The sequence below is a fragment of the Miscanthus floridulus genome, chromosome 1 (assembly GCF_019320115.1).
Source record: "Miscanthus floridulus cultivar M001 chromosome 1, ASM1932011v1, whole genome shotgun sequence".
NCBI lineage: Eukaryota > Viridiplantae > Streptophyta > Magnoliopsida > Poales > Poaceae > Miscanthus > Miscanthus floridulus.
This window is the reverse complement of record NC_089580.1, coordinates 26,971,953-26,989,271: the sequence shown is the minus strand read 5'-3', so window position 1 is coordinate 26,989,271 and position 17,319 is coordinate 26,971,953. Positions and strand designations below refer to the sequence as shown.

General features: G+C 42.6%; 1 protein-coding gene across 1 annotated transcript in view; it reads left to right on the top strand.

Annotated features, from left to right (window-relative positions):
* LOC136453589 (uncharacterized) overlaps positions 1-11,090 on the top strand; it is a 30,191-nt gene extending 19,101 nt beyond the window's left edge. The window contains exon 3 of the mRNA XM_066454152.1: positions 10,761-11,090. Within this exon, the coding sequence (XP_066310249.1) occupies positions 10,761-11,090 (330 nt within the window). The remainder of the gene's footprint in view (positions 1-10,760) is intronic.
* Positions 11,091-17,319: the final 6,229 nt, after the last annotated feature.

The window sequence follows — 17,319 nt, the reverse complement described above, 5'->3', positions numbered from 1 at the left end:
AACAAAGATATTTGGCAAAAGGATCTTGAACACTGCAAACAGTTTTTTAGAGTCATCACATACAAGATCTATAGATCTTCTCTGTCGTAATCTTAGTGAAATTTCTAGCTTGCTCTTTACATGTGGAGGAATCAAGCATTTTGAGTGCATAAGTTCTGTTATGTACTTATATCCAATGCATTAACGTAAGATGCTTACGAGTATATTTCACATGTTTTTTAAAGGACATATTTGTTTTCATGTTTTGATACACAAAAAGGAATTAATACTGTCACCTCCTCAAACGTCAATATGAAACTTGTGCTTAGTTTGAAGTAATTGCATGATCGATTTTGGTACTCACTCCATGGGCGAGAGCTAGCAGTGGAAACCTAAATAGGTCTGCTAATATATCTACCAACTACTCTTTAAAATGTCTATCAAATGGGATATAAAAAGGTGTCTGGGCCATGATTTGATTTATAGCTTCTACCGGTTCCTCCTTCGCCTCTCCTAGTTGTAATAAATTGAAGTGGCCCTCAAGTTCATAAATATTATAGGCAAAAAAACACCACCATGGCATCACAATTATCCATACTAGTCCATCAACCTGTGCGGGAATCAACATTAGTTAGTGTTTTTTTGTTATTCTCTAATACAATAGGAGATACTCTATAGTCCATATCCAATTGTGATAAACTTATCGTTAACTAAATGTTTGTGTAACTTTAATGTGCATTTAGTTGAAACTGCAGTAGCTTAGCTTAAACTATAATGACTCTTGTTGTAGCCCATGTCTTATATGACATAATGAACCTAATTTTTTTAATTTTTTAATTTTAATCTTATTAGTTCCTACATATTTTTCTCAAATGAAGTTGAAATTCTTGCGCTTATAATATCTATTATGAACTCTCCTTTTGTACTTCCTACAAATAATAATTTTCGGTCATAAATTACACTCTTAAGTACTATGATGGCATAAATAATTATTTATAACTTGCATCGCGTCGCGTAAGATCAATGCTAGAGCTTGAAATTGAGATATAGGATGGCGTAGCGGTGCTAGTATCAAGAAGGTATTAATCTAAGCTTTACAATGACTATTTACTCTAATGAAATCTTGAAGGGCAGAAGTGGTAGTTACTCATCCATTCCTCAGCCTCATCCCACCTCCATTTAGAAAATAAAATAGATTCAATGACTATTATTATTATAGTCTACCGAATTAAAGGCCAGAAATTATTATTTTCGTGAGAGTAAGAAATATTTATCTTTTTTCCTAGCGGGTCTCATGAAGATTAGTGTAAACGCTCCATTAGGCACCTCTAGTTAGAATTTCTTAGATTTATCCTTTTTAGTGTGACATGTATTTAGCTTAAGTTATATACTTATATAAGATCTTGTTGCATCCATTTTTTTGACTTCGTGAGTCTATATTTTAGCTTTCAATTTTTTATGTATTTGTTATCATTTTTTATCCACATGTTAAGTTGCAAATCTATTGCTTTTGAGTGTGACATATATTTAGCTTAAGTTATATACTTATACAAGATCTTGTTGCATCCATTTTTTAACAACGTGGGTCCATATAAAGCTTTCAAATTTTTATCTATTTGTTATAATTTTTTATCCACATGTTAAGTTGCAAATCTATTGCTTATTGTATCTTACAATAGCGCATGAATAGTCATCTCATCTTGTACCACAACACTCAATATGTTATTTTGTTATATCAAATAATTATATGTGTAGTACTATTGCTTTACAAAATATATAGCGCTAGTTAAAATTAAATGGCTAACATTGATATGAAACACTTTTTGTCAAAATATATTAAGTTATTTAAGATAACAACTTGAAAATATATTATCATGGAGTATTAATATAACTTAAAGTGAAATTTTTGGTGCCATTGTTATATAGTTTGTTAAGGAATATTTTTCACTTGATAAGCTATTAAAATAAACATGTATCCTAATATATAAATGTTTACTTGGTTTACGTGGTGGTACATATCATTATGCCTACCTTTAACTTTTAATAGTGGTCGAGTGTGTAATTTAGAAATATATTTAGCATATAGTTATGGATATTGAATTGGTTTTTTAATAGTTTAATGCATTTACATGTTCAATTGAAAAATATTTTTCTCTATTTTATATAACAACTAAGATGGATAATTTAGTTACAAATTAAATGGTTTTACATAGTAAGATCTTTCATAATAGCAAATGTAGGTAATTTATAAAAAATATTAGGGTGTTCTTTTAATTATCTTGCATAATGTTAGAGTGGGTGGATTTAGATGCTAATCTAGGGGGTTATTTTGAATTTTCTCTCACAATGACAAAAATAGGCAATTTAAATACAAATTTAGGGGGTTATTTTGAAATATGTTTCATTATGGCAGAGTGGGTAATTTATAGCAAGATTAGGGGTTACTTTATTATATGTTTTATAATGACATAGATGGATATTTTTTTATAAATCAAAATCGATCCAACGATTATTATTTATGTTGGTCATTAGAGTCTATAAATATATAGCGCTACAGTGGGAAAGTTTTAACAACAACGATATATTTATTTAGATAGTAATAAAATACATCAAAATATTATAAAAAATTAGAAATAAGTTACATATACGATAACAAAGACCTTACACTAAAATTCCATATACGATAACAAAGACCTATTTGCATACAGGTCAATGTTATCATCAATGTGTATCAACATATTATAATTTAACCACCTCAGTAGCATTCTTCTAGCACCAACTAGGGTCAAACAACAGTACCGAGGTGGTCTACGAGCTATACCGGTTGGAGATGATAAGGTGGCATCGATGAATCCATGCCTCTGCTGTACATGGCCTTTTTCTCGGTACAGTCCAGAGCACATCGGATTCAACTCGGTACCACAACGGATGGCTCTGTGAACCTTGTGGCATCTCCAATCTTCGGCGTTGCTCTATCTTCAGTAGCATTCTTCTAGTACCTCATGTGTGCACCATTTTGATGGACTATGATGCATAACGATATCTGTGGTTTGTTGTTAGAGGAAAATATTATATCAAGGCTGATAAGGCCTGACTGAAACCAACATGCATGGAGAGGCTAGCTCCTAGCCGAGGGCCATTTTATAGAGGCTAGCAGTTGTGGTACATTTTTATTTCTGAACTAAAGTTGTCGGGGTAGGTGGGAGTAGTGTTCCAACTGTTGTGGTCATGGGAGCACTGTTGGCATGTGAGGAGCATCTACACATCACTTCGGATTTAGTTTAAAAATCGACAGTGAATTGAGCCTTCTGTGTCGGTTTGAGCAACCGACTGTGATAGAAGCTATCACTGTCGGTTTTAAAACCAAAACTGGCAGTGAAGGACCCTGCCGCCAACTTTAGGTAAAAAAATAACAAAAAAATAGTGTCGGTTTAGAGCCTGCCATCGCAGCCTTTTGTAAAAAATATAAAAAAAAATTGGCCCACCTGAGATTCGAGCGTAGGTCACGGAGTCAAGAGTGCGCGGCCTTAACCGCTGAGTTAGAATAGGGAGTTCGATTAGAATGGTTTTATTTTTTCTTTTATCCCATTGTAATGCACTACTAAATAATAAATGCAAAATCAAAAAAGTTTGACCCGCCTAGGATTCGAGCGCGGGTCTCAGAGTACAGAGTGCGCGGCCTTAACCGCTGAGCTAGGATAGGGAATTCGCTTAGTTTGTTTTTCTTTATTTATTTATTAATAGAAATAATGCAGTTAGTTTATATTCTAAAATAACACAAAAATTTGTGTCTTGATTATTTAATTCTATAATAATTAATTAATGGTCTATAATTATCAAATAATAATGTTTGTGAACATCATCTTAATATTTGATTACATAGTCAATAATTAAATTATAGAGATGCGCACAAAATATAAATTAAATATTCAGTGCGAATTACTGATACAACGTCTGTATAATGATTACATAGTTAACAATAATCTAACTATCTTTAGGTGCATCAACAATGAGGGCCTCATTGTGATCAATTCGTACGTAAGCAGGTTTGTCACCCTCTTGAAGGATAGGTAGGGGTATGTTCGCCCTGAATGGAGGCATTTCCAGATAACCCCTGTAGTCTTCTTCGTCCGTCACTCCATCAACACCGACAATCTTCCTTTTCTCTTGTAGGACTACTTTTAGCCTTCCTTTTGTCTTTTTGTCCCTTGTATAGAAGATTTGCATAACATCTCTTACAAGGACGAAGGGGTCGTCTCTGTATACGGTCTTAGTGAGATCAACGGTAGTGAACCCTTCGCTGTCAGTGTTGATTTCCTCGAGCCGAACCCACTGGCAGCAAAAAAGAGCTGCCTTCAATGGACCATAGGCTAGCTCTCATATCTCCTCTATGAAACCATAGTATGTCACCTACACGTTGCCGTTCTCGTCGTGGGCATCAAAACGAACACCACAATTTTGGTATGTGCTATTTCCATCTTGCTTTTTTATGTAAAATGTGAATCCATTGATCTTATACCCTTGGTACTTAAGATATATACTCAAAGGTCCCTTGGCTAAGGCATCCAGTTGATTACCCAACTTTATTCCAAGCAAGCGACGCCGCAACCAGCTGATAAATTCCTCCTTATGTTTTTTATCCAGCCAAGCCTGTGACCTGCTCGGATATAGAGTTTGCAACGATTGCCTATGCTTGTCAATGTATGGCATCACACCCTCGGCTTGCTGGAGAACAGTGAATTGTGCTTGTCTGAAAGAAACAGGGTCGTCTACTATAACAGATTTCTCCCCGATTGTTCCTTTGCCACGTAGTCTTCCCTCATGACGAGATTCTAGAACTCCGACCCTTTTGATGTCCAAATAATATGTGCAGAACTCAATGGCCTCCTCCGTTGACCATCCTTCAATCATGCCCCCTTCTGGCCTGAATCTGTTCCTAACATACCTTCTGAAAACTTTCATCAATCTTTCAAAAGGAAATATCTGATGCAGGTACATTGGGCCAAGGGCTCTAATTTGGTCAACAAGATGAATGAGCAGATGTAATGAGATATCAAAGTAAGTCAGTGGGAAATGCATCTCAAGCCTAACAAGAGTTTTGACTATGTCCCGCTGCAGCTGCTCTAGCGTGGACACATCAATCACCTTTTTAGAGATCGCGTTGAAGAACGAGCAAAGCTTTATGATTGGGGCGCGGACCTTTGAGGGGAGGATACCACGCAGGACAATAGGGAGCAGCTGAGTCATAATGACATGACAGTCATGGGCCTTCATAGGGCCATAGTTGAACTTGAGTTCTCTCATGTTCACTAGCCTCTTCGGGTTCACACAGTAGCCTGTCGTGACTTTGAGTTCATTAAAGAAAGAAATAAGCGCACACTTTTCTTCCTTCTTCAATATCCATGACGCAACCGGAAGTTTGAACTGACCATTCTCTAGCTCCACGGGATGCAGCTCTTTCCTGATTCCCAAGAGTTGCATGTCCAAGCGTGTGGCTAGTGAATCCTTCGATGTCCCCCCAGTGTCCATCAAGGTGTTAAGAGTGTTAGCGCACATGTTTTTAGTGATGTGCATGGGATCAAGCGTACACTCAGAAATGGTCGGTAAGGTAGTTTCCAGAAAATCAATTTTTTCTTCCAAACGCTCCCATCAGGCGCTGCTACTGCATTATCCCCCTTCCCAAGGACAACCTCCAATTTGTTGAGTTCTCGAAGTATCGCAGCCCTGTCTCGATATTTTGGAGCTAAGCGTTTCTCAATAGTACCATTGAAATCTTTTCTGTTCCTATGGTAAGGGTGATCCTTAGGTAGCAACCTATGGTGTCCCATATAAACTATCTTTGAGTTATTTGATAGATTTACCACATCGGTGTCGTCCAAGCACTCGACACATCCAGTATAGCCTTTTGTCTTCTCTCCGGACAATGAACCTTGACCTGGCAGGTCGATGATTGTAGCGATAAGTACTCCCTTGATCGTGACATGTTCCTTTTTGTACTCGTCCCAAACATCCGGCACACCCTTTTCAAATATCTCCACTAGTTCATCGATCACTGGTTCTAGAAACACATCAATGTCATTCCTAGGCTGTCTTGGCCCTTGGATCAGTAGTGACATCTGGATATATGACCGCTTCATATAGACCCAAGGTGGAAGGTTGTATATACAGAGCATCACTGGCCAGGTGCTATGACTGCTTATAACCTGGTCGAAAGGATTCATCCCATCTGTGCTCAAAGCAAACCAAAGGTGCCTTACCTCTCCACCGATGTCTTTATAGAACATAGTATTGACAGTCCTCTAGTCATGCCCATGGGCGGGGTGCCTCATCATTGTATCTTTCTTACGCTCTTCGCCATGCCAGCGCAACAGCTTGGCTGACTTTGCACATGCAAACAGCCTATGCACCCGGGGAGCTATAGGGAAATACTAAACGACCTTTACGGGATCTCCTCTGGTCTTGGTACCCTCATCTGACGTCCCTTCCTTGTACCGTGGAGCTTCACACTTAGGGCACTTGTCCAAGTCTTTGTATTTTTCTCCACGGTACAATATGCAATCATTGGAACACGTGTGGATTTTTTCAACCTCGAGGCCGATGGGACAGATCATTTACTTGGCCAAGTATGTCTTTTCTGGCAACTCGTTTTTTTCTGGGAGCATTTTCCTTATTATACCTAACAACTGATCGAAGCCTTTATCGCTCAATCCGTTTGTTGATTTGAACTCTAACAGCACGATGTCAGCTTCCAGTTTGCTCATTGGACAATTCCTATACAATGGTGTTTTGCTATCTTGTCTCATTTTCTCTAGCTTTCTCAGCTGTCTTTCACTAAGACATCCGGTCTCTACATTACATAGCAGCTGATAAATGCCATCGTTATCCTCGGTGTCGTCAGCTAGCGTGTTCCTAAACACATTATTAATTGTGGCCATAGGTTCCGTGTTGATATCGGGTTCCTCGTCAGCATCATGGATGGCTATGTCAGGCATGTCCACATCATCATCGTTTTCCCGCAGAACATTCACACCAACCTCGCCATGCATAGTCCATATCATATAGTTTGGTATGAACCCCCTGGTAATCAAGTGTGATCGTATAGACTCAATTTAACGAAAGTTCCTATGATTCTTGCAATCTTTGCATGGACAGAAGACAGGGTTCCCATTCCCAGCATGTGCTTTAGCATCGGTGATAAATTGGCTGACGCCATGCATGTATCGCTTGTTCGTTCGGAACAGATGCATCCACTCTCGATCCATCTCTGCACAAAAAAATAATGAGATAGTAATTACAAAGAATTAATAAGAAATCAAGCTTCATGAACATCAATTGTAGCTCGAAAGTACCATTTTTGGAAAACATTATTGTACACTAATTATTGGAAAATTGAAATTGGTAGCCCTGGCCCTGTAAATTGAAAATCATAGTAAAAAACATTTATTGCACAATATTGAAGAACAACTATTCTACTCTACTTCTAAGAACTAATTATAGCATCACATACTAACAATGATGATCTTGACCACCATGGAATAATTAGCTAGGAATTTAAATGTGTTCATAGACACCAACCTTTTAGACGATGGATTCACCATAATTTGAGCCTTGCACAAATGTCCAATTGGAAAAGTGCTCTCTAGAATGGAGAAAGAACTAGAATGAGAATCAAGCAATGTAGCCATCAAAATGAAGCTAATTAAGCAACAAAATCAAAGGAGTGGATGTTTGTTACTAACCTTAAAGCAAAAAGATCAAGCCATTCTTCAAAATCCAAGCACTAGCTTCATGGTGAAGAGCAGCCACAACAATGGAGAGAAGGGTCCAAACGCACGCCTTTGTTTTCGGGATGGAAGAGAGGAGGAAGGAGAGGACGGTTGTAACCTTTTTGTGTTGTAGGCTTATCACCGTCGGTTCTTGGCTAGAACCGACAGTGATAGAGCCCAATCACTGTCGGCTCTTGGCTTAAACCGACAATGATGAGTGCCCGCCAAAACACTACCAGTTCAAGCCATAAACCGACAGTGATGTGGCACTTCACTGCCGGTTTTAGCCCAGCCCCAATCATGTTTTCATTTTCAAGCTCATAACCGACAGTGAAGGTACATCACTGCCGGTTCTCACAAATTCGACAGTGATGTGTAAATCTGACGTAGTTTTGTGTAGACATCCCTGTCATCCTTCCCTAGACAGGTGGATATCAGGTTCTTTCGCCAAAATCAGGCAAGATTCAGCCGGTCAGCCCCTTAGCAGGAAGCGTTGGTCACCTCAGTTTTGTGTAGACAAAATCAGGCAAGATGAGGTAGTCATGGATAAATGATGAGACTATGGCTCCGTTTGGGCGGGCTCCCGCATGCTCCGGCTCCTACACTGTAGCATGCTTCGGTGAACTCTTCGTCGTGCACGAATGTGTGATCGTGTAGCGCGAATGTGTGATCTCTTCGTCGTGCACGAGATCACGGGTCTGTTCCACTTGTATTAAAGTCGGCTGATAAACCGGATGAAGCTGATTTGTTGTGAGAGAAAAATCACTGTAGATTTTAGTTGATAAGTTCAAGCGAACAGGCCCCACGATCTCTAAGGTGAGAAGAAAGGGATATACACGGGTAATTAGATAGGATCAAGGATAGAATTGACTTCATTTAAATAAGAATGCGTGGTATTTTAGAGCAGATAAGGTGTGGAATAGGGGGGAGACACGAAGCTATGGGTACTGTTGGGTAGCCCGCTGCGCTGTTGGTGTTGGGGGTATGACATCCAAGTTATAAATTTTTCATTCTTCTAGTAAATGTTGCGGTAAAGTTTTGCCATCCTTTCAGAGAAAATTGCCAAGAGCCTTATCATTATAATTATATATTTTTGTGTTAATAACTCTTAATAATATATGTAAAGATTAATGATGAAATATACTCTCTTGGTTTTAAATTATAAGTCGATCTGACTTTTCTAAATACATAACTTTTGTGAGATACTCCTAACTTTTGTGAGATACTCCTTTCAATTTAAATTGTAAGTCGTTTTGGCTGAGGAGGAAAATTAGACACGGGCCAAAATAAAGCATGACCAGAGTCAGCATCCTTGCGCAAGCAAAAAGGAAGAGTGGAAGACATAGGTGGATCGACCAACGTCGTAGCGCTGTTTGTGTTATATAGGAGATGCTTTCCCTCATCACTTCATGTGGCGCCAGATTAGCCTGCGTACCGAGAGAAAGAAAAGTATAAAATTCCTTGTGATGATACCATTTTGCTTATGAAACCCATGACTCCCATCAGAAATTGAATTATTCCACGAGTCTGAACGTGAATGATTTGTTCTTAAACCCGGCTGGGCAACATGGCACGGTATATGTTTGTTATCTCGAAGCTCTCGTAGGCCTTGTTTTAATGTAGTCGGGTACGCATCAATCTACTTGTGTTGGGGTGGATTAGAATGGAACTTAAACTAAATTTCACTCTGATCCACCACAACATATATGGATTGAGGTGAATCCGATAACATCAAATGAGATCTTATGAGAAAGGAACCATTGTTTTCACAATTTAATTTATTTTTCAGAGTGTCTTTTCACCAGCAGTTCATTTTCTCTTTTTCAAGGTGGACTTCGATGTACTAGTATGAAGCTAGACGGCGTGTTTACAGCTGAAAGCTCGCTGTGGGCCATAATGAGCCTTTCAGTTCACCCATGCACGGTGAACGAATGGACCATGGAGCACAGCTAATCTGTACTACGTAATACCCCGAGCTTATTTAATTATGTCCAACCTCGCGTAAGCGACTTGGTCAAAGCATGGATACGCATACGCATGCATTCTTTAAACATCCGATCCACACACCACACCCTACCTTGCTAACAAAAAAAATATTAAGCCACTATTATTAAGACATGTTCTGCAACTCTACTTCAGTAGTACTTGCGAACGAATAATATTTTTCTCTCACAATGAATCAGCATAAGCATCAACATAAGCCAAATTTTCTGCTGCCGTTTACTCAAACAGAAGTCACTCTACTTTATCGTAACTAGTAAGTAATCAATCTTAAATTTGACCAAATTAAAAAATATTAATATTCATGATAATTATAAGTAGCAATATAGTATTTTGATACTATACTGATTTAGTGTCATAAGTGCTCTTACAATTCTTTGCAAACTATGTTAAAATTTAAATTAAAATGATTTAACTTAAGACAAAATATAGTGGTTTTCCTTTGGTTTTTATGTTGAAGGAAGTTTCTAAAATATAAGGTATCCAAACGTTCAAAATTTGTCTACCATTATAAGAAATTCTAAGTGAACTAATCTTTTAACTCAATTTATATCTACCATTAATTTCTATTACTAATCAAATATGGTAACCAGAAATAGTTATATGTGTCATTTGGCTCACCACATAATATATTCTAAAATTTCTAAGATATCTTGTATTTTAGTGCCTTTTAGAATAGAGGGAGTACCGTCAATGTATTTTTCTATCTACTGTTTCCTTCCACTACTGCTCATAAAAAAATATATGAGACTTTAGGATGGTCGCCCAAAGACACAGCTTTAACTAGTTCGTTTTGTTAGGAAATGTTTTTGAAATAAATCAAGAATATAGTTTTGTGAAGCCACATTCTCAAAATCCAAATTCAATGCATAAAAAAGCAATGTGATTAGAGTTTAAAAGGGTTGACTTAAAATTACCCAAACGGTCACTCAATAGGTACTGTTTTTTTTCCTTTTTCTTACTTATCTTCCCAGCCAAAAATTGAATATTTCTAGCTCTAACTGCGCAGGACAGCCTTCCTTCCCTCGCGTTGCGCTAGCGGAGCAAATGTCTTCTTCGCCGTCGTCGTTCATCCCAGCGCGGCAGCTCTACAGCTTGCCGCCGTTGCACCCACTGAGCTCCCCGTCCTCAGAGACCGTCGTTACCTCGGCGACGACTACATCTTTTCATCAGCATGTTAACGACGGCGACGAGCTGCGGCGGGCTAGCACTAGCTACAGCTCGAGGGTGTCCATGGCGCAGTCGCCGTCAACGCCATCATCGGTGCCTCCGGCCATTTCTGTTGAGAAGGCGGGGCTACTGGACGATATGGTGCCCCATGGTGTAAGGCATGGAACGCCATGATGAAGCCAATATGCATGGTATATACTTAAAAGTTTCATGTTGTTTTAGTTTTCTTCATGGCATCTTATTTCGGCCGAGATTCCTATTTAGCTGAAGTGGCATAACAACTTAGTTTGTTGTTATTGTGTGCTTTCCTTCTAGTAACTAATATTTGCTATATATCCTCAACTTTAATTTCATATTGAACCACTTCATGATTTTTTTGCACACCTTTTTTTTGAGTAAATGGAGTAGTAGGCTAAGCATCTTTAATTTGCAATTTATGTAACCTTTATTTTAATGAAAGTATATGTAGCGAGATACTAATTTTGTTTGTACATTACCCAGATTTACAATAAAATCCATATTCATACCATCAGTAGCTAGGCAGTAATTCCCTGGTGGTTGCATTATAATATGTATAGCTGGATGCCTACCTTGTAATTGATTCATGGAGAAAATGCACGGCAAGAGATATAAGCTGGCATATTGGTGTGTACGTAGTACGTTCTACGTTGTAGGAGCAATTGGCACTTCATGCATGGTGCGACACATATACATATATATGCGGACGTATTCATGTCTGCTAGTACACATGTAACTATGAGGGGACTCAATGGATTAGAATCGTTTTCAAGGACATTATAATTCAACTGTAGTGCACAAGTACTAGAGTAGTTGGCAGACTTAAAGCACATGTGTACAAGTACAGATCGAGCATATGCATGCATACATGTGATACTCCCAAGTTTAGATTTCTATACAAGTTATTTTCTCTGTACCTTTTTTTATTATTTTTCTATTAAATTTCCAGTTGCCCCGGCTAGCTTTGACTTGTCAGTTCCCTCTCCCATGTTCATGTGGCTGAAAGCTAGTAACTACTAGCATGTTGGCCTCTGGATCTTCGGAACGGGTAAGCCGATCACTCCTCGACGTTTTTGACCACACACTATGGCTAGAGGTAGAAGAAGGGAGGAAGAACAGAGCACACATAGCATAAGCACCAGCGTTGACTGAAGCTCTGCAGAGGAGATGGCAAAACTGAACTCGTTCTCTTTACTGAGTTGCAGTGGGAAACTATATATACAACTCTAACCGTCTAACCCTAGTGCACAGACATGTCAGGCTGTCATGCTGTTACAGTGACTAGATGTGACAGCAGGGCTGACTTTGGCGCCTGCCCCTGCTGTTGCTACAGTGCAGCAGGAGAGCCTTTCGGCGCCTACCCTTGCAGCAGCTACAGGGAGGGCAGCAGATTACTTTTACAATTCTTCCCCTAATTCTACCGCTAACCCTAGAACCTCCACCATGTCGATCATCTTCTTCAACTCCGTGAACCGAAGACGGTCGAGCGGCTTGGTGAGGACGTCCGTGAGTTGCCGACCAGTTTCGACGAACTCGATGACGATTTGTCCTCCATCGACACAGTCCCTGAGGAAGTGGAACTTGACGTCGATATGCTTGCTCCGGTCGTGGAGAACCCGATTCTTTGTGAGGGCGATGGCGGGCTGGTTGTCCACCATCAGTGCTGGTGGGTGAGCTTCCACACCGGTCAGCTCGCCCAGCAGCCGGCGTAGCCACACAGCCTGGCACGCCGCTATGGCCGTCGTCACGTACTCTACCTCGCACGTGGACAGCGCCACCACCTTCTATTTCAGCGACAGCCATGAGATTGGAGCCGACCCAAGGAAGACGAGCACGCCAGAGGTGCTCCACCGTTCGTCGATGTCCCCCACCATGTTTGCATCGCTGAACACAGTGAGCTGCAGTCTACTTCCGCCAATCTTGGGGAAGACGGTCTCATGATCCACCATCCCCTTGACATAGCACAGCAGCCGCTTCACTGCAGCCTAGTGATCCTCTCGTGTGGACTAGGTAGTGTAGACCGCCGACGATGCTCCGATAGAATATTGCATCTACCTTCGCTGCGGTACTGGCCTTCGTCAGCTTCAGCCGCTCCTCCATCGAAGTCACACATGGCTTGCACTCAACCATGACACTCTGCTCCAATAGCTTCGAGCGTATGCGCTCTGACCGAGTGTGAGTGTCTCCTCCTATCTCACCTCGATGCCGAGGTAGTAGGAGAGCACGCCGATATCGCTCATTCAAAAATGAGCCGCCATCTCACGCTTGAAGCTATCGATGTCCTCCGCACGCGCACCGGTGACGATCAAGTCATCCACATACACACCAATGACGAGCTCCTCCTTCCCCCGTCGCCACATGTAGAGCGCGTGCTCGGTTGCACACCACGTGAACCCAATCTCGCCCAACATGGCGTCAAGCTTAGCGTTCCACGCTCACGGGGCCTGCCGCAGCCCGTAGAGCGCCTTGCGCATTTGGAGCACCCTGTGCTACGCTCTCTTGACGATAAAACCTGGAGGTTGCCTGATGAAGACCGTCTCCGCCAGCTCACCATTGAGGAAGGCCGATTTTACGTCCAGATGATGGATGTGCCAGTCCTTCGTTGCTGCCAAAGCCAGCAGTAGTCGGATAGACTCTATGCGCGCTACCAGCGCAAAGACTTCCTCGAAGTCGATGCCCTCACGCTGGACAAAGCCTCGGGCGACGAGGCGCGCCTTGTGTTTGACAATGGTGCCGCGCACATCCCACTTGACCTTGTACACCCACTTTAGGCCGATCGAACAACATCCTGGAGGTGGATCGATGAGCTCCCAAGTCTCATTTTCCTCGATCGCTTTCATCTCCTCCAGTATCGCCAATTTGCATCGCGCTCGGCCAGCGCGAACGTGGGTGGTTTCTCTACACTGACGAGAAGGAGCTCTGGGTCATTGAGCAGCCGACCCGCCAGGCCTAAGGGCCCTATTGAAAGGTCCTAATATGGCTAGACGGGGGTGAATAGCCTATTTAAAAATCTACAAATCAACTAGAGCAATTTGATTAGTATGACAAATAGCGTAATGCAAACTTGCTCTAGCTCTACAAGGGTTGCAAGCCACCTATCCAATAATTCTAGTTGCAATGATTACTAGTCACACAACTTGCTATGATACTACTCACTAAGAGCTCTCAATCTTACTACACTAAAGAGCTCCACTAGATCAACTTAAATAACAAATCAAGCTCTCAATTCTAATTACACTAAAGAGCTTGTCACAACTAGTTTACAAGAATATATAAATGAGTGAGTAGGGTGATTATACCGACGTGTAGAGGGATGAACCAATCACAATGATGAATATAAAATCAATCACTGGGAGAATGCCGAATGGCAAGAGACAACCAATTTTTCTCCCGAGGTTCATGTGCTTGCCAACACGCTAGATCTCGTTGTGTTGACCAACACTTGGTGGTTCGGCGGCTAAGAGGTGTTTCACAAACCTCGTCTATACGATTGGACACCGCAAGAACCTACCCACAAGTGAGGTAACTCAATGACATGAGCAATTTACTAGAGTTACATTTTGGCACTCCACCGGGGAAGGTACAAGTCCCCTCACAATCACTGGAGATGGCCATGAACAATCATCAACTCATGCCGATCCCCCACCGCTGCACCAAGCCGTCTAGGTGGTGGCAACCACCAAGAGCAACAAGCGAAATCCGCAGCGAAACACAAATGCCAAGTGCCTCTAGATGCAATCACTCAAGCAATGCACTTGGATTCTCTCCCAATCTCACAATAATGATGAATCAACGATGGAGATGAGTGGGAGGGCTTTGGCTAAGCTCACAAGGTTTCTATGTCAATGCAAATGGCCAAAAGTATGAGCTTGAACTGGCCATGGGGCTTAAATAGAAGCCCCCATGAAATAGAGCTGTTGTACCCCTTCACTGGGCACAACACGTGCTGACCGGACGCTCCGGTCATATTGACCGGATGCTGGACCCAGCGTCCGGTCACGCGATGTAAGCCACGTGTCATTCTGAGTTCAACAGGAGCCACCCGATCTCAACGGTTAAGTTGTGACCGGACGCTCCGGCTTAAGTGACCGGATGCTGAGCCTCCAGCATCCGGTCATTTCCAGTGAGCTCCCCAAGGCAATATTTCACGACCGGACACGTCCGGTCGACCTTGACCGGACCCTACCAGCGTCCGGTCAGTCACCCTAATATTCTATGCATCCACGTTAGCGCGACTGGACGCAGCAGCTAGCGTCTGGTCAGTTCTAGACCCAGCATCCAGTCAATTGACCGACACCAGCGTCTTCACTGGAATAATTGACCGGACGCGCCGGTCCCTCTGAGACCAGCGTCCGGTCACTTTGTGACCAATGTGACTAATTCCTTTTCACCTCTATCTTCTTCACCCTTGCTTAAATGTGCCAACTACCAAGTGCATCACCTTATGCACATGTGTTAGCATATTTTCACAAACATTTTCAAGGGTGTTAGCATTCCACTAGATCCTAAATGCATATGCAATGAGTTAGAGAATCTAGTGGCACTTTGACAACCGCATTTCGATATGAGTTTTACTCCTCTTAATAGTATGGATATCAATCCTAAATATGATCACACTCTCTAAGTGTCTTGATCACTAAAACAAAATGGCTCCTACTATTTATACCTTTGCCTTGAGCCTTTTGTTTTTCTCTTTCTTCTTTTCCAAGTTCAAGCATCTTGATCATCACCATGCTATCACCATTGTCATGATCATCATCATTGCTTCCTTACTTGGAGTAGTGCTACCTATCTCATAATCACTTTGATAAACTAGGTTAGCACTTAGGGTTTCATCAATTAACCAAAACCAAACTAGAGCTTTCACCTGTGCCACCGATGATGTCGTCCATCCTATAGAACCACACCTCCTCATCATCGTGGAAGGCATCCACAAACTCATTGATGTCACTTGGAGGTGAGGCAAACTCGATCAGCATCGATGGAGTCCCCTATTCCACCGGAGTGGTCGGCACAGCACCTGGAGTGCTCGGCACCCCACCTACAGTGCTCAGCACTACTCCTGGACTGCTTATCGCCACTCCTGGAGTGGTTGGCACCACTATAGGAGTGCTCAACACTAGTCTTAGAGTGGTCGACACCACTGCAAGGCCTCTTGGCTTCGTTATGGGAGCGTTCGGCACCCGTCCTGGAGTGGTGGCACCATTGTAGGACCGCTCGACACCACTCCTAGAGTGCTCGGCACCGCCCCAGGAGTGCTTGGCTCCATTGCTGGAGTGGTCAACACCTCATCTCTAGCATCTTCACCACCGTGGATGACCAAGTGATCGACGACAAAGGTGTTGGTGAAGCCGCCAGCTTCCCCCGTGTTCGGACTGTCCCAATCCCAGGCCACCTTCTCATCGAACACGACGTCACATGAGACAATCACCTTACCTTTATGTGGGTCATAGAGCTAGTATGCCTTGGTACCTTCCTCATGGCCTAGGAGCACCCTCGGTGTGCTCCTGTCCTCCAGCTTGGTGAGGACCGACTTTGTCTTCCTAACGTGGCCGATGCAGCCGAATGTCTGGAGGAAGGACACGCTCGGCTTGCACCCATACCAAGCTTCGAATGACGTCTTACCCTTTAGGGCCTTGGTGGGCACGCGGTTGAGGATGAACACCGCCATGGTCACCGCCTCACCCTAGAACCTTGCCGGCATGCCCTTAGCCTTCATCATGGATTGAGCCATGTCAACCACTATTTGGTTTCGCTGCTCCACCATGCCATTCTGTTGTGGCGAGTACGGTGTGGTGTGGTGTCGCACCATACCCTGATCTGCGCAGTATGCAGTGAACTCCACCGAAGTGAATTCGCGGCCATGATCAGTCCTTAGCATGCATAGCTTCTTGCCGCTCTCTGCCTCCATGCGTGCCTTGAACTTCTTGACCACTTCCACCGCCTCGGTCTTGCTGGTCAGAAGCTGTAGCCACATGTATCGGCTGCAGTCATCCACTAGCAAGATGAAGTACTTGCGCCCACCGGGCGTCGCTGGTGTGATCGGCCCATAGAGGTCACCATGGACCAGCTCGAGGGTCTTTGTCGCGCGGTACTTCACCGTCTTTGGGAACGACAGCCTTCTTTGCTTCTCGGCTAGGCAGCTATCACATAACTCACCTACGTGCTCGATATGAGGCAGCCTAGTCACCATCTTCTCCAGCCGACCAAGAGCATCGAAGCTAAGATATCCATACCGGGCATGCCACAGCCATGGCTCCTCCGTGCGCCGTGCAGCCAAGCAGATGGGTTGCTCCACCTTAGGTCGAGCAGGTAGAGCCGATTCTGGGACCTCTTCACCTTGGCAAGAAGCCACTGCTCCTAGTCCCTGATCCTAAGAATGCCA